General features: G+C 42.4%; 1 protein-coding gene across 1 annotated transcript in view; it reads right to left on the bottom strand.

The window, feature by feature from the left end:
- Positions 1 to 9,640: 9,640 nt before the first annotated feature.
- cnbd1 (cyclic nucleotide binding domain containing 1) overlaps positions 9,641 to 18,709 on the bottom strand; it is a gene marked incomplete at its 3' end in the record, with an annotated part of 35,673 nt that continues 26,604 nt past the window's right edge. Inside the window, 7 exon segments of the mRNA XM_083682811.1 lie at positions 9,641 to 9,770; positions 12,856 to 12,871; positions 12,874 to 12,973; positions 16,583 to 16,642; positions 17,011 to 17,078; positions 17,215 to 17,365; positions 18,225 to 18,334. Coding sequence (XP_083538937.1) covers positions 9,641 to 9,770; positions 12,856 to 12,871; positions 12,874 to 12,973; positions 16,583 to 16,642; positions 17,011 to 17,078; positions 17,215 to 17,365; positions 18,225 to 18,334 — 635 coding nt within the window.

Below are 18,709 nucleotides of genomic sequence, written 5' to 3' on the forward strand. Positions count from 1 at the left end.
ACCCCCCTCCGCCCTCCCCCTTTCCAAATGGGGACATCAGTCCTTAGTGGGACCATTGCACAGGCTCATCACACAAAGTGCTACACATTGCAGATGAATATGCCTTCATGGACGTTCATGGGTCCCCATGGAGCTACTGGAGGATACATCTGCAATGACAGTAATGCACTGACTCAGCATTCATCTCATGTACTGGGATGTCCCCATAGTGTCTGGACACACACACACATACACACACGCATACACACACACACATGCACACACACACACACACACACACGCACACACACATAGAGAGAGGAGAAAGAGAGAGAGAGACACATCATAATCAGAGTCAGAATCAGAATTCTTTTATTTGGCCAAGTATATTTGCACATACAGGAAATTGACTTGGTGAGGTTGGTGCATGGGACATAAAAAACAAATAGCAAATATTGACAAGTAATTTACAAAATCGCAAAGTATTCACAAAATAGCAATAACAAATTTAAAAATTTACAAAAAAGAGCAGCAGAACAGTACATCTTGTAGGCTGTGTGAGACAAAATGGCAATGGTTGTGGGGCATGTACATTATAAATTAGAATAATGTTAAATAATTCTAAATTACACTGTCAGTGCATAGACATGCAGACACACAAACACACACATAGACACATCCAATCAGGCATGCACTGGGACATCCCCATTCCCCACAGTGTCTGAAACATACACACACAACCTTTGATGACAGACCATTTCCGAACAAGCACATGTGGAATGTGAAAAGTGTACTCTTTCACCAGCAAGTACCACATTTCTTAGGGACACACTGTTCTTTTACTTGCCTCTAGCTTCTTTCCCAATCCATGAACATAATTGCCTTTGTGACGAGAGTGTCTTTGTTGTATTCTGATGGGGTTCTAGTGAAGTAACTGTCTTTATACAGTAGAAATATGGTTCCACACAATAGAGTGAGCAGCAGCAGTGAGACTCTGGGGGAGTGGGAGGGCTGCAGCTGTCGTCTTAACAGTGACAAATGGAGGAAAGACAGGTTGAGAGTGTTTGTCTTTGTTTTTCGTAGTCCCACCACATCAACATCAATTGTTCCCCCGAGCAACATAGATGATAATCCCTTTAATGACTCAATCTCCATCAACTTCACGAGGAACTCCCCCGCCAACCACCTCCTCCATATGGCGAACCGCAATTTCCAGAGTCCCCCTCCCCCCTCCCCCAAACCCATCCTGATGTCATCTCCATCACTCCCTCTCATCTTTTTATTATTTGTTCCACACACTCTTTTGATGTCTGGCCCGCTTTAACAAAACCAGTGCCCACCCACCCAACCCCCCCCCCCCCTTTTTCCAAAAGCACGGTGGAAGAAAGGATGTCATAACTCTGCACATGGTCATCACTGTGAGAGCAAGAGAGAGAGAGAGAGGAAATGGTCCCAATTGACCTCTCCCAGTGAGCCAGATAGACAGTAAAAAGTCATCTGTGTTTATGTACACTGCAGAAGGCAGACCCTGTGTACACACAGCCGTGGAGGCCTAATAATATTTTCCAAAGGAGATGATTCTGTTTTTCTTTTTGTGGTCCCTGGGACCCATTTTGCTGAGTTTACAGAATGGGCCGGACGCGTGTTGTTACTGCTGGCCTTGTAGGCCACCACTATTGTAGAAGGTGACGACTGAGCCTTCGAGAATGACGGAAGATTGTGCAGTCATAGAAAGGGTTAGGGTTAGGGTTAGGGTTAGGGTTAGGGTTAGGGTTAGGTGAGTGAGCCTTATCACTAGGCCACACCCTACGTTGTTTCAGATGGTGCCCTACTTGTCTTTACTTACCAGTGATCACTGGTTAGTGTCACTGGTTAGTCACTGGTTAGTCACTGGTTAGTGTGGTTCATGCGGAACAAGGGAACTGGGAAAACGTGATTGGAAGTCAATACATAGAATGAGTCTATTGATCTCTGTCAGTGGTGGACAGAAGGAAACCAGACCCTGCCTGCCAACCTGACCCCATTTAATTGTAATGTGTAAAGCCAAGCTATTGAATCTCCTTCAACAAAAGTCAATACTGAATGATCCCTACAGGATTAAATGGCCAGCGCAGACAGTCAGCTTATAGTACTAATACTCTGGAGTTGAGTACAATTTCACACAATTGTCAAATGTAAATGTCAAACTGTCAAATGTAGGTTTTCCTCTTATTTGGAGAATGTTCACGATACGTCATGCAAAAAAGAATGTAACAAACTTTGGTCAATGAGACACAAGCAGACACTACCATGTCTAGAACACAAAAAACATTGGATGGGATTGGATCACACAATGAGTTTGAACCACACACAGTCATTTGTCAAGTCCATCAAGCCTGTCAGTGGGTCCTCACGAAGGTCTTCAATGACAGATCCATCACCCAAAGACAACCACCCCCACTGTCTGTGGAGCTGGTTCATATTTCCTGGGGGCCTTCCCCAAACTGAGATCAATGGAGGAGAGCAGAGGTCACAGTTCATTACAGCATGTCAGTGAGAGGAGTTGCTGAGAGCCTCTCACATAGCAGGCTCATGTTCCCGTTTCTCTCTGAATGCTCTACCTTATTCGTCTAATGCTCTGAAATGAGCAGGTGCTGAAGGGGACACTGTGATTAATAGATGATGTTGTGGAGAGATGGTGGAAGGCGTAGCTGTGTGGGGCTTCACCGTTGACTGTCCTTGTCATGCCAAGGTGGTCATTTTGCTGTTCAAGGTAGAGGTGGACAGTCAATGTCAAATTGCTATAGGCTTAGGTTTAATGAGATCCCCAAGGAAATGTATGGCTAGGTTTCTCTTTGTAACCATACCACACACCTCACCAAATTGAGCATGTATGCCCATAAAAGAAAACATGTTGTCTTCCCTTCTCACCACGCTATATCTCATTCTCACAAATTACTTTTTAAACCTGAAGTTTTGATCTCATTTTCTTGCTGTGTTTTTTCCTCCCGTCTCCCTGCTGGTCCATCTGGTTTGTGAGCGCTCGCTCCTGTCACAAGTGGGCTGTCTGAAGACGCTCGGAGAGCAGGGCCAGATGTATCCCATTATATGGACACGGTTCCAGAAGAATTGGCTTTCATGGCGGGCACAGTAACGTTGGGCGCCTGCGACGCCAGCGCACAAACACCAGCTGGTGCACATTTAACAGTCCATTGGGTCCTGAGGCGTACTGTGAACCCCGATGCTGTCGACCGCCATGATGGAACGGTGGGTATCAAAGAAACAGACAGGGAGCTCGGCTCACATCTCCCTCCTTTCACACTGCCTCCCCTCTGCCAGCGTAACAGGAACGGAAGGAGGGGAGATGGGGAAATACTTGGAAGATGTTGATGAAGTGGATGTGTATTGAATGAACTTGGACCTGTTTCAAAGTTATCATGGTGCCAATATTTCATCATGACTGCCTACATCATTTTCAGCAAATAAACGGTCACATTTTGACTCACAGAGAATTAGACCAGAAACCTAATGTGGGATATATGGAAAGTCCCCCCAAAAAAAGAAATGAATGAAAAGAAAAAAAAAAGAAAAGAAAAAAAGAAACTCTGATGCATTATGAGTCTGTGAGTGTCTATGGAGCAAAAAAAGGCCCTTTTTCAGTCTCTTTGAGAATGGATGTCCAACTTTGTCACAGGCGTCCTGTAAAAAGAAGCATAATGTTGTGGAACCAACCCCTCCCAGGCTTTGTCTACCACGACATATTGTCTGTTCAATCTACCAACGCAAGAGTGACAGGTGGATTTATGGCTGAAATAAAGTCAGCCACTGGCTCAGAGTAAACATAAAAGTAAAAGAAGACAGACATGCATTTCCTCCCTTTCTTCCTTTCATTTAAATGGTACAAAACGTGGGCACATTACAGGTGCTAAAACCTGAGTAGCACGGGCCAAGGCCCAGTTTAGCTGTGCAACTGATGCATCCTAAAGTGTCAAAACCGGCGGTAAAGAGATGGTGAAAGATGCAGCACAAGTCAGGAAACAGCACAGCTGGCAATAAAACCTAGAGCAAAAAAGGAGACTTTTAATGGCATCACATTCAAACTGATACGATATCTTACAAAAGCCCATTTGTTTCCTGTGGGAGTGATAGAGGTTTTATTCCTTGCCAGATGTGTGTGGCTGTTTGCTCTAGGGGTATCGCCCGGCACTCTGCCGAGGCCAAACATGATCTCAGAAATGGACCCTGTGAGGAGAAGGAGGGCGGAGAAGGATGTTCTGGCCTCTATGACCCAATGGGAGAAGAATCTGGATTAGTAACAGGTGGTTAATGTTAGTCTACCAACAGGGGCTCCAACACCACTCCTTCCGCCATGTCCTTTGCACCACCCTGGTCGATAATGGGTCTTTCTTTTCTGTAATAAAACTAGAAATGGGGTTCTGTATCCTGTTTCAACTCCCATATTCCCTGTTCTCATTATTCAACTAATTACCATCACATAATTCACTGGTTCTTCTTGTCCTAACACGGTGACTAAGCATTAAACTGCAGGGGGAGAGTGATTTTTTTACACTGACAGGATGATGAACATTTGTTTTGAGTAAAAAGACACATTTGGATATATCTCAATGAGTGGTAGAACAGCTTTCTCATTAAAGTATTTAGAGATGTTCTTTCTCCAGATGCAAAGACTCGAAACTTAATGACAGTTAAGAGTTTGTGGACATCATCATTGTGCATGCGTACCATATGTGCGTATGTGCAATATGGGCGTGCATGCATGCGCATGGATGTCTGTGTGTGATCACCAGTGTTTATCTCAACAGCTTTCAGCAGAGGGCCTTGGGAGTTGTAGTTTTTTCTGCCAGCTGTCAAACCACCTGTGATGAGATTAGTTGTCTGGACACGTTCCAGTATTAAAGTGAGTTTGCCTCCACCACATTACCACAGTTAGACAGAAGAGAAGAAGATGAAGTTGAAAGAGGGCAAAGAAAAGGGCTTTAGAGAAAGAATATAATGCAGTTGGATAGAAGCAGACCCCTTGAGGGTGGAACAGAAAGTTATTTGTATCAGTTGTCAAATAAAAAACTAAATAGGCATGTGGTGCTTGGAGGTTCCAATAGGTGAGGATTATACAGCAGCACATTGAACAAGGAGGGGCCAAGAACCAAAACACCTCAACGTCTATACTCTATCAGTCCTACCCAATTTGAGTTACCCACATTGAAGACAATGTAACAGTATTTACATAATTAGTACATTTTTGCTGGTTGCCATGGGGATTAAGAACCTCCTGCTTAAGAGTAGCTTAACATAGTCCCCCTCAGGAAAACTGAAATAGGTCAGAGATATCAAATGCATTGGCCCTTTTTTGATGGAGTGTTTAAAGTTCTCCGAGGTCTAAGTTAAGATCCTACAATGTAATTTCCCTCTAGGCTAATTACATCATGAATAATTAGCGACCAACTCGCCATCCTGGTTATCACTTCTGGGGGAGTGACACAAAAGGGAGGAGGAAAGCAAGAGAGAGAGAGAGAGAGAGATCCATCTTCGTGTCAGTAGACGGCACAGTGATGACAATATAACAGATGACGTGTCAAACGAGCGAGCTAAGGGGGCATATAAATTGTCCATTCTCCACCATTACATGGTAGATAATAACGAGGCAATACAATGCAGACGGCAATAATCAAATCATTGTGAAAATCATTCCCTGGTGGTCCTTCATCTGAAAGTCATTAATCTACACACTGATATGCTAACCTGTCAGGGGGTACAGTAATGTTATGGTCAGTCTTTGTTTATGAGTGTAGATATGTAATGATGAAATGATGAAGCAGGCCTACGGTTCTAACAAGATGGAGATAAAGGGGTAACATTAATCATTGATCATAATTGTGATTTTGCGATGTGATTTTTTTTTTTAAGGCTTTACCAATGACCTGTGTCACAGATATGGCCAATAACTCACTTCCTTCTGTTCAATGGCCTCTAGTCTCTGTGTCTGCGCGCCCTTGTGAACACAGGATAACCACATAACAGGAGCTTGCATTGAGGGGAGAGGCACAGCAGGAGAGTGTAAACAATGGCGCCTCATCTTTACAATGTTTCGCTGCAGTTGTGTCCTTATTGCCTCCTCTAATCAGGGAGAGATTCACTTGGCGTAACCCCTGAAGGAGAATGAGGAGCGCCATGGTGCAGAGCATAGCAGCACCACAGGCTGCCGCTGGGTTTTGACACCACTACTGACAGAATGTAATTTGTTTTATTGTGATTTCATTCTGTTGCCTAATCAAGACGTGACACCAATGGGTTTTCTTTTACACACTGATATTTAATGAGTTACTTCTTGAAAATGAGAGGTATGCAGTTTAGCTTGAACTGATATAAACTCCCCTGAAACAGTGTTGTAATAACAACAGGACGCAGAATCATTCACTGTCCACCTTTCTGACACAAGTTGGAGTTATGAGATTAAAAAGAAATGGGAAAATCTTTTTCTTTCAATGTATTTTAGCAATAGCATTTACAAAAGTAATCAGCAACATTCCCATATCTGTCTGTCTGCATAATGTCCAACTCTGCAATGCCCAATTATCGTTCAATGTTAATAATTAAACTCAAAACAATAGAGAGGCTGGCTGTCTAGTAAAAGCAGCTGGAATTGGAGGACAGCTAAAATGGCAAATATGATGCTATGCAATCCATCATGTGGATCACTGGCCATAATCTAATGCTACTCAAGCTGATGACAGAGGGTAGCCAATGGCTATCCCTCTCCCTCTCCCTCTCTCTCTCCCTCTCTCTCTCTCTCTCTCTCTCTCTCTCTCTCTCTCTCTCTCTCTCTCTCTCTTTCTCTCTCTCACTCACTCACTCCCAGTCACAACAGTCTCCATCACTGCCAACCCTGACCTTTCTGCTTTGGGACCCAAATGAAGATCGATGTTGGAGTGGAACGATGTAGATGAGGCTTTCCCTGAGTCAATTTCACACCCGTCTCGTTTGCTTAACCCCCGGAAGCTCCCTGCCATCAGTCAACAACACACACAGAGGAAAAACAGGTCCAATGACTTCCATTCAGTTACTGTACTCTCTTCTCAAGTGAGAGGAGCAGGGGCAGATGTTGAGAATCGTCTTTCTGCAAAGTGGTGTAGTTTACAGTGGGATATTCTAAAGGCCAAAACCAACAGGCCCTTCAGAGAGAGCCCAACCTCAGACAGTGTGACTGGGAGCACTGGTTTATGGTGTCTCCTGGGCATGGGTTCAGACCACAAACTCACCACCACTGGAAGACTTTCAAACTAGAGGTTGGTCTGAAAACACCACAAAGTTACGTATTACCCTCAACCACAAGGCACTACGATATTAGACAAACTAACTTCTAAAAATAAGTCTTACTTTGATGAGGTCTTGCTCTGACAAGGCAATCGGTCTTCTCGCTTGAAACAAATGCCTGATATAACTACTACCTTTTCTTTTCTCTTTAGGGTCATATCACCAAGTTGGCTGTCTGATTAGGAGCTGTGAATAAAAATAGTAAGTAATATCCTCAATGTTACTGTCAGAAAAGGGCTATTCATACTGTAAATTTACAGACCTTATTGACTCTTCAAAGTCATTTCTGGTTCTAAATAATACATTTACAGTGACTGTTTCAAGGCACAGCCAGATTGACCCTAAGGGCAAATGTAACCCAGGCTGGCTAACTGGAAAAGGGCCAAACAAATATAGTGTTATGTTATGAGTGTGAATTGTCCTTTGTTTGGCCTTTGCAGTTTCAATGTATTTAGCTCTCCAGTCACCCCATCATTAGTGCAGTCAAGGAACAAACAGCCTAGACAAAGGAAATAGAGGAAGTTGTAGTGACAATTATTGTTTTGTTTCTTCAACTTTTTAATTGTTTTCTAATCATCCTCTTGGGAACTTGTGCCACAAGGCAGTTGGTAATTCAAGTCCATTTCAAATGGTGTGTGTGTGTGTGTGTGTGTGTGTGTGTGTGTGTGTGTGTGTGTGTGTGTGTGTGTGTTTCCCTGTACTTGCAGAGGGTAGCTGATTAAATTATTCACCCACATACTGTATATACTGTATCTTGTTTATTTTTTCTATTTGACAATACAACTAGATGAACAACCATATCCTTTATAGAGTTACATCATCACCACTATGTCGATGTTAATTTCTATTAATCATAAATTAACCCTTGTATCAAAGACACTTGTACCACAGCCCTTGATACTGCTATGGGTGCCTATTCATTCCCACCATCGTGTTGGTTACTCTTCCTGCTCCCCTGCAAGTACTCCCCAGAACGTTGTTGTGAATGAGAGTGTCCTCCGTCTATTCACTTATCTGAAGAGAAAAAAACACCACAAAAGTAGAAATCTAAATAAATGTCACTTGCCCCTTCACAATGCTACAAACCACTGACAGATCATCTGCATTGCTTGGGTTACAGTAAACCATAAGAATGTGATTGAAAAGTAAACATATTAAGCACTGATGCACAGACCCAGCCAAAAATCATATTCATCACTTTCCGTCAACATGCTCTAAACTAGAATTGCACTTAAGCGCTTGACTTCTGTCTGGAAAGAGTCACCGCACCAAACGGCTGTATTTGTTGGTTTGGACGATTGAACGGGGAGGCTGCGTTATTGGTTTGGGACTCTGTTTCCTACCATATGGTTCTACTTTGCAAGAGAGCCAATGGCCTAGAGGCTACCAGCTACGTTCCCCTCCGAGTCTCTCTGTCGTTCTCGTGTTATAAATGGTTTTAATAGAAGCCAGTCTCACTATACTTTACATGTGGTGCAGGCAACAATTGAGTGTGTGTTCCCACCATCATTGTTTGTATGTCTACATTCGGTTTTGTACAATAGGTTTAAATCGGCAGGGTGCCCTGGCAGGTTTATAGAGTGAGTGCTGCAGTGAAAGTCTGCAGTGGATTTACTGTACTCACTCTGAACTGAGAACCAGACAGGTTTTAACCTTGAGTTAGAGACACAGGACTGCACTCACAGTATAGTACACTGAAATGTGTACCTGGTCTATCCTCCAAGTCCATGTTCTCTGATTAATTGACCATGCTGCTTTGCATTTGCTGTGCAAATGCTGGTTGGTTCAACTTCTCACATTTATAGGCAGACCAGGTTGCATTCTAACATTCTACAGTCAAAGAGAGGAGGTATACTATTTATTACACCTAATAGTGTTAAATCATGTCAATAAAGCATATATGGTCTACTGCATTAATGTCCATTGTCAGTGAAAGAACAGCTTCTATTGCACCAAATTAAGATCTTACAGTGTAACAGGGGAGGCTGGTGGAGGTAGAAATAGGAGGATGGGCTCACTGTAATGCATGGAATGGAATGAGGAATGGTATCAAACACGTGTGTGGTCCATGCATTACAATGACCCTGTCGTCTGATTTCATTTAGCTCCAATTCAGTATAAGGACATTCAAACAGAAAACCACTCTATTTGCACTGTGCTGTAGGTACAATGCACATCAAATAACATCTTATCCAGGTTTCCCTCTAGACATGCCTTTTGCCTTTAATCGTACTGAAGTTAAATAAATAAAAGATCCATTTAAGTCATCACATAGACTGCCCACCACACGCTGTATGCCACATCACGGCTGCCAACGTAATCTATGATAGGAAATGAGTTTGTGTTGCCTTCACTGGCAGAGATAGGAGCGTGTGTCCCACATGGCTAGCCACCACTCTTTCTCTGCCAAGGTAGGGAAAATGAGAGCGATAGCCTTATTTCCAATGGGGATGGTGTTCTCCGTGACAGCACAGTGTAATCTGTAGAGACATGGCACAGAGCTAAATGAAGTAAAGATATGGGAGAGGTTCCATTGGGACAAGTGAGATGTCCACACTCTAGAGCGAACAACTGGTTCATGGACTTAAAATGACCCACTTCTCCTCATGTTAACTTGTGTTATGATAGCCCCTAATCTGCCGTTTGTGGGAAGAGAAGATGTTCGAGGCAGCTTTAAGCTATAGCCTTATAAGTAGAGCTGCTGACCTGTCTCCACGCTTCATGTTCTAGAGAGAAGTCTTAGACATGCTCAACATCTTTGTGATCTTACAAATGTAAACGCAAGCATATGGAATGTCACATGTTCATCGTTGGCATTTCCTCATTGATACCATTCCTCATTCCATTGCATTACAATGAGCCCTCCTCCAATTTCTACCTCCACCAGCCTCCCATGGTGTATATGTTTAATAATCTTTCCATAAGCACAGCAAAACACAAAAGATATACTGTACATATGATGTACGACATGCATGCAAGACCAATGTAGGGAAGAGATATGACATCCAAATATATTGCCATACACTAAATAATAGGTGACAATCTCTATGTAAATATTATGGCATCACTGAAGCAAATTTTCATACGAATGAGTGAACAAGGCATTTCTTTATATAAAACAGGAATGGAAACTCACCAACATACTTTAAGCCAGATAGCCAGACATAGGATTTGTGATAGCCATCTAATAGACAGGAAATGTGAATTTTGATTTGTCTGCCAAAAAAGACAAAGCCCCCAAAAAATAGGTCAAGTCGGGTTATTTGTTTTGCCTTTCGTGCAAAATTATTTGAGGATTTTTTCCCACTTGGGGACATGCAGCAGAGAGAGGGATGATAGATTATGTTCAGACTACAGAGGTTGGAGTTCATTAGGGAAGAAGACAAACTCTGTGCGAAGGCAATTGCTCTGTTTATCCATTATGGTTTCTTTTCACAGAGCAGCCAGAGAGACACAATGGTTAATGTCAATAGGTGCAGTCGTGACGGCAGCCAGGCACTCCCATACATTCTGTATATCCTTGGTACGAGTCCCAGCTTCCCTACCGTTTCATAAACAAGAAATTAGCCGGTCAGCAGAGCTTTGATGGATCTCCTTGAGAGCCCAGTATCCCATATTACATACTGTGTTCGTTATTATGTACCCTATGAAATCATCTGTAAAAAGCCATGCCTTGGGGGCATTTTAACAAGATATGCAGGCATAATACTCAGTGCCATGTATTTTCATATTCTACTGTATATGAATGAGGACATTGCTCTGGAGGCTGGACAGCAGTCATACGATAGCACATCCTGCTGTGAGGTTATCGGAAGTGCACATTTTATTTAAGGATCTGTCACCTCTTTTCCTGGTGACACCTCCCATGGTGATGGTGTCACCACACCTAATGACATCTCTCGCCTCTGAGCACATTTTCACAACGCGTTTTTCAAACAACGGAAATGGCTTTGTCATTCCCCTCTGCACCTTGAGAGGACACAAGTCTCGCCAAACACCAAAACACTGAGAGAGGCTCTTGGACATCATCAACCCTGAGAAAAACCAATTGAAAACATTATGGAGAACCTCAATTCTTGTGACAATGCTATTGTTGGACTTTCATCAGAAATTGGTGCTGATATGCAAGATATTTGTTCTTTGTAAATAAAGGTGCCTATAAACCAATGAATAGAGAAATAATTGCTAAATGTGATTTGAAATGGGTACAATTTGCATGGCAAACACACAGACAGAATCCACATTTATACACACCCAAAAACATGACATTTTCCATGACTGGTTTCTGACTAAATCCGTTTCCAGACAGAGGGGCACAAAAAATAAGTAGGTCATTTAAGTTCAAATGTATCCTCTGAAGAGAAAACAAAAAAGAAGGTAAAGCAGCAATAACGAATTGGAGCCATTTTCCTCTGGGAATGTGAAACAAACCTCTGTAGAGGTCAGTTAGAGTCTCCAGAGACTAAACATACCCAATGTATTTTAAGGTTTGTGTTCCCATACTGATTCCAGTCATGCAAAACGTTTATGTTATGACCCAAATGTTTAGACATGAAAGAAAACAGTGTCAAATGTCATTTCAGTTTCTTCATGGTAGAATTCAGCATGTTTCTGTCATAAACAATTCAAGCTGAGTTCTATTTTGTCCATAACATTCACTCCTAAATGTAGTTCAGTCAAATGTAACAAAAAAAAAGATTAAGATACACATTTGGCAATCATCATTTTGGGGGAATGTGTCTAAAAAGCAGATCAAACACAGCTGTTCTACTGGTGCAGTACCTACATGGGCATATAGTACTGTACAGTATACAAGACCTACATATTACAATAATTGAAAGTGTTGTGTGTGAATAATAAATAGAGAAAGACTTAAACCAAAGGTTCAACAAAACAACACCAACAGTTGGGTCATTGTGCAGTAACTGGCAATGACGTTGATCTTGTGACTGGTACTTTCAGGACTCCTAACCAGTCCTCTCATTGTTTGAAACTAGCATTAGTATCTCCATTGGGGTTGGGCTGGGATGCATAGGAACACATACTGTAGGGCCTGTCTAGTTCTGTCAGTCTAAGAAGGTTAATCACAACATTCTTTTTCCGTCCCCTGGCAAGGCTTACGGAAGTACTGTGGTGCAGGCTGCTGGCTGATTGAGCATAATTGCATCGTGTTTGAAAGGCTTTGAGAGAGAGAGCAAGCTGGGGAGATCAACAGTTTATTTTATATGATGCTGTAGCGTACATCTGGAGGGTTTACTGTTCAATGAGTCCAAAAATACAGGCAGGAGTATGAAAGTCTCTATCTGGCTTTGAGTTCTGGTGTCAGTGGTAGGATCCATTGGACTGGAGTCATACTTTAAACAGCAAATTAGGGTTTGGCAATGTGAGTTCCTGTGTTCGCCTGCGTTGTAACATCTGGTTTCCTCCTGAGTCAAGGCAGTGTGTGTGTGTGTGTGTGTGTGTGTGTGTGTGTGTGTGTGTGTGTGTGTGTGTGTGTGTGTGTGTGTGTGTGTGTGTGTGTGTGTGTGTGTGTGTGCGTGCATGCATGCGTGTCTGTGTCTGTGCGCATTTATAGGGTGGAGTCGTTCTTGTCCACAGGTCTTCTTCCTCCCCTTCTCATGGTCCATTTTCCACTTCCCTGCAGAATCCCATTGTAGAACAGTGCATCAGACAGCACTTTCTTCTGTGGAGAGAAGGGAACAAAAACATGAAAAACTAAAATTGAGATTAAGATATACACTAATGATAATGGTACGTCCCATTATATATCACACTGTACCAAGTGCCAAAGATCACGTGTTTCTCACTATACTATATTGATAATATTGATTAGTTCCCTGAGTTATATCAATAACGTATGGTATACATACTGTAAAGGCTACCAATGTGGTACACAGTAGGTTACATTTTCAGTTCAATTTCCAATATTATATATATATGTTTAAAAACGTTTGTGTGAAGGTTCCTTGGCAGCTGTACTAGCTACTACAGTAGCTAGCTAGCCCAACACCTGTTGCCTTTAGCGCCGGGTACAGTTGGACTGCCAGCTGCTACATTCTTTTGGAGGTTCTTGAACCTTTTTACCAGTATGGGTAAGAAGGTTAGTTTGATTTAGAATGGTTAGTTAGAATGTTGTAAGGTTGGGTAGTTCAGTGGAGTGGGTCGAGAGTTCGTTGGTTGAGTGGTTGAGAGTGGCAGAGTTGGTTGGTTAACCAGATGAGAGTTTTTGGAGTTACAAAAAGCTTAATCGTTGAAAAAGTTGAATAGGTATCAAAAACCTTTTATCAGAGTTGATAATTTTGAGTTCCGGCAGCGGTTAAAAAATTGCATCTTTTGGTTTCCATAGACCTCCATGTTAAAAAGTGCACTTTAAAGTTTGTAACGTTTAAAAAGATTAATAAGTATCAAAAACCAAAAGTCATAACAACAAAAGTTGTGGGAAGGGTAACAGGTGGAAAAATTTGAATAATAATAATAAGTATGTCGAAGAACAATAGTTGGACTTGCTGAAGCAAGTCCACCTAAGTATTTGTAACACCTGCGGGAAAAAAAAACCTAAACATCCATGAACATATGTTGATATTGTACAAATGATTTATAAGCAGTTAGAAAATCATTATGAAATGTTTAACAAATCATCTGAAAATAATGTATAAATAGTTATGAATATAGTTACAAATAATTTACTAAGCATTTAATTAACGTTTCTAACTGTTAGCATAATCACTATTTATGAATGGTTTACATGGTTATAAATTAAAGTGTTACCTGACATTCTAATTCCCTCTCCATCACTCACCCACACACACAAACAAACATGCACAAGTGCACACATTCACATTATACACACATTCTCTCACACACACACACACACACACACACACACACACACACATACACATACACACACACACACACACACACACACACACACACACACACACACACACACACACACACACACAATAAAAGCGAGAGGGAATTACAGTGGAAGTGTTTTATTAGATTCATTAGACCATACCTTAGGGCACAGTTTTTATGCTTGTGCGGATGAAGCAGTTGTAGTGTCTTCATCAGAAGCAGTTCATGACATTAAAATGCTTGTTATAAGCCATGAAAGTAGGCCATTTTGTCAGATACCCACTCATTACCCTACATATTTATTACCCTAAATACATCTTATTGTCTAAGAACCATTTTCATTATTCTGCACAGACTCATCTGGCGCAAACATTCACTTCCTCACTAGTCCTCTATTCAGGCCTCTCAGTGTAAAACAATCACATCACATTCCATCTTATTATTTTCAGCACTATTAAGAGGCCATTTATGTGCTATAATGCGTTGTTTTGCACAATCGTGTATTTGTTTGGATTTTTCTCTGATTCATTGTGTGTTCATGTTGCATCCACTTGCAGCTCCCCTCCCACCACACCCAGATCCATCCAGATGTCTAGGGTGACAGTGACCTGCATCTAAATAAAGAACTACTGTATGAAGATACAGCCAGTCAACAGAATGTGTGTTTATAGCCTGCCGGGCGCAAACACCACTAGCCAAAATTACACACATTAAATGAAGATTACTGAGCAGCATATGAATTACACATAATTTATAGGTAATTCTCCCTGTTCCCAATACTTTGAAAACTCCTAAATCAGGATCTATATTTAGATGACAGGAACAGATCTGGCATTTGCCAAAAGAGGGGTGAAGGGAAACATGAATGCTCACAGTCCTATTTATCAAAGCCACACTTTCCAAATGAGATCACTCTTTAACACAAACAAATCCATCCGAGCTTGGACCTGAAAAACCAAGCGAGGAAACAAATGCCTGACTGTGTTGTCATTCATTAATCTGTTGGATTAGCCATTAAAAAGCCATAATGGCCATTTGGTTTACTCTTTGAGGACCTTGAGTAAACAGTTATTTTTTATAGGTGTCTAGCCACCCGGTGTACAAAAAAACAAATAATCTCTCAAAACACAAACATCCTTTTTACTGTTTAGGTGTAGAGTCGATTTGTCATTCTGTGTATGTATAATAAATCTCGATGGAGTATCAGACACTGGCCCTGGGTCTAGTGTCAAAACCTTTAACCTTTCACCGGTCAACATATATCACAGGCCATACTGTATACTGCAGCATGAGGAGGAGAAGCATGTGGCTCCAGAGGGAGGCTGCATATTTCGCCAGTGAGGCGACAGTGTTATCAAAGGCCGTACTCATATAGAACAATGGGTGAATTCACAATAGGGCATAATATTCATGGTATTCTGAACAATACAACATGTTGCTATCTGAGAGAAGTATTTAGACATATCAGTTTTAGTGTGTTCAGATGTATTTAGACATATCTGTTTTAGTGTGTTCAGATGTATTTAGACATATCTGTTTTAGTGTGTTCAGATGACAACGCTCACCAGATTGTCATGCTACAACCCACAGCTAGGACTACTGTATGTCACTAGGACACTGCTAGTGACAGCCAATGATCAATGCAGATGTTTGCATGGTAAGGATGAGGCAGTCAGGAGACTCCTATCCCATTGGCTAGAGAACCCTGTGGATTACAGTTCCCACCACACCCCAACAGGACGAGCTCTGACCGAGAAGCTTGGCAGAGATTCTCAGACCACACACACCAGCTATGACAGGCTTGGACAGCTGGGCCATGGATCGCCTTAGCCTCCTAAAAGACAAACTGTATGGGATTTCTCACCAAACGCACAAAGAGAGCATTCTAGTGGCCAAGCCCAGAGCGCCATACGAGGGGTCTGAAAGGTTATATTCCTGTGAAACAGCCAGAGAAAAGGGAGGTCAGCCTGTCTGTCTTTATTATGGTGGAGATACACAAGCTGTGGAGACTCTAGAAAGGAGCCTCTGAGAGGATTGTGCTGGACCAGTTAGCATTCATAATGAATTTTCCTTCCAAGCCGGGATTTCTGCCATGGCAATAATGGAGCGGAGAATACAGTGGTGTAATCGTCTTTGTGAAACTGGCACAGGCACAAACACACATCCACGTCCACAGAGAGAGAGAGAGAGAGAGAGAGAGAAAGAGAGAGAGAGAGGGGGGTGTTTGAATGCGGAGAGAACAAAGGGAGACATTGGGGCTAAGGCTGGGAATTAGTTAGGGCTGCTGACTCTCAGCAGAACGATGTGTTTGTGTACTTTTCGGACCAGGCACAGTGATTATGACATACTACACTCAGTATTGCATTAGAGTCAGACACATAGAGACCCAGTCAAAGAGAGTATGTACTGTAATCATAGGGTTACACTATACCTTTAGGTGGTCCCACTCCTTTTGCCTCTCTTGTCTCATATATTCCTTGTTAATCTCCTCCTGGAATAAGACAGGGTCACATAAAACAGATCCATGTGTTCAATGACAAGCTGTTTTGACAAAAGCAGTGAACATTGCAATAACAGAACAATAAGTCACAGTTTGAGCTTGCCAGGCGCTTTTCCATTAGCTCCATAACAAGAGAGCATCAGAGGAAAGATTGAATTCTGTAACATTTTTGACATGAAATGACGTGAAATTAAAATGGGGCTAGGAGAATATGATCACTTGAACACCGCATAGCAGGAGCTTGAACATAAAAAAAAATAATGATCTTGGTGCAATTTACAGAACGATATAGCATTCTGCTGTGTGTTAGAGATGAACAGGTCTGAGGTGACTTGGGTGTGAACGCTGTGACTCAATACCTGACTCAACTTCCCATATGTCGGCTGTGCAGTTTGCAGCATCAGTGATGATGTCACCGAATCAAGACCTACATAAAATATAAAGAGATACACATGAATAAAGGCACAGCGATAACAGATGTTTTTAGTTTTTTTTTCTTTCAGAGATCTTACAGAAACATTAGATGATTCGACACCAAATACGTACGATGAAGTGCAACTCACCTTTCAGAGCATCTGGTTGGATGATCCCCACTTGCACCTCTGTTGCCGTGATGATGGTGCAGGGGGAGGGCTGGTCAAGCAGGATGCTCACCTCCCCAAAGGATTCCATTGGTCCAAGCTTCCCCACCATGACAAACTTTATCCTACTACCCTGAAAACCAATAGTCCCCGGTCATCTTATTGTTTCATATATCAGTAGCCGGCATTTCACAGCGGGGCTTACGCTGTGCGTGCCAGTGCGTGCCATGGCCAATTGCGTTTCCACAGTCACTCCCAGGCTTCAACAGGGCTTACTCCGGGCCTATTCGGTGCTTTAAACTCTGGCTTTTAGCCTCCTCTGCCCTCCTGGTCCTTATGAGGCCAAACGGGGCTAGGGGGCGCGGCTTAGAGCGAGGGAGGGATATTCTTATCATCCAACTGCTTTAGTTGGCTAGCGATCTTGGTGGGTGGCAAGCATAATCCAAGTTAGGTCGCTATAACTACACGATCAAATTGATTTGAATAAGGCTTTTCACAAATAGAATCGGCATAAACTGCTACCAGAACCTGTTAGGAAACCAAAGGATTTTAAATATTTTTCCAGTGTCTCTGAAAAAACTATCCTAGGGGGCGGCACTAGAAAGCCCAGCTATGGAAATTCAAACGGGCTTGTTCACTAGGCTCGAAGCACCGGGCTTTGAGCACTTGCTGGCCACTAGTAGCCTTGGCATGCACTGGCACCGCTGTCAAAAGGCAGCTTTTGATAGCTTATAGACTACATACACATCCTTCTAGTATGCCACTAGTGTCCACCCAAAAACAGAGCCAAGGTCCTATCATTGTAACCAGTGACATTTTGTATCTATCCCTGGTATGAAATACTACACATTTATTGAAATTAGTCCTAACCATGTCATTAATATTCAAGGCTGCTGTTTCATTTCTTGATTTGGATTAAGTGTTTTTTAATCAAACAGGGGCCTGGAGCCTGGGGATACTGTACTGTAGAGTGGGAGTGTTTAAACAGACACCTTCTTCTCCTGCAGGCTCCTCATCAGAGTGCTAATATCCTGCAGGATGTTACACTCCCCCTCTCGGATGTAGGCCACGAATGGACACACCTTGCCCTCCTTCACCAGAACTGCAGATGGAGACAGGAGGGGAAGAGGTTGCTTCTAAGGTTAAAACTTCCCACACAGTTCAGAGCGTGGGCTGCCCTGTCAGAGGTTGAAGGAAAATGTGAGTTGTCGTTAGAAACATTTAGTAAGCGGTGATAGTGTGTGTGTGTGTGTGTGTGTGTGTGCGTGTGTGTGTGTGTGTGTGTGTGTTTGTCTGTGTGTGTGTGTGTGTGTTTGTGTGTGTATGTATGTGTGTGTGTGTGTGTGTGTGTGTGTGTGTGTGTGTGTGTGTGTGTTTGTCTGTGTGCGTGTGTGTGTGTTTGTCTGTGTGTGTGTGTGTGTGTGTGTGTTTGTGTGTGTATGTATGTGTGTGTGTGTGTGTGTGTGTGTGTGTGTGT

Source organism: Argentina silus, assembly GCF_951799395.1.
Source record: "Argentina silus genome assembly, chromosome: 1".
NCBI classification, from domain to species: Eukaryota; Metazoa; Chordata; class Actinopteri; order Argentiniformes; family Argentinidae; genus Argentina; species Argentina silus.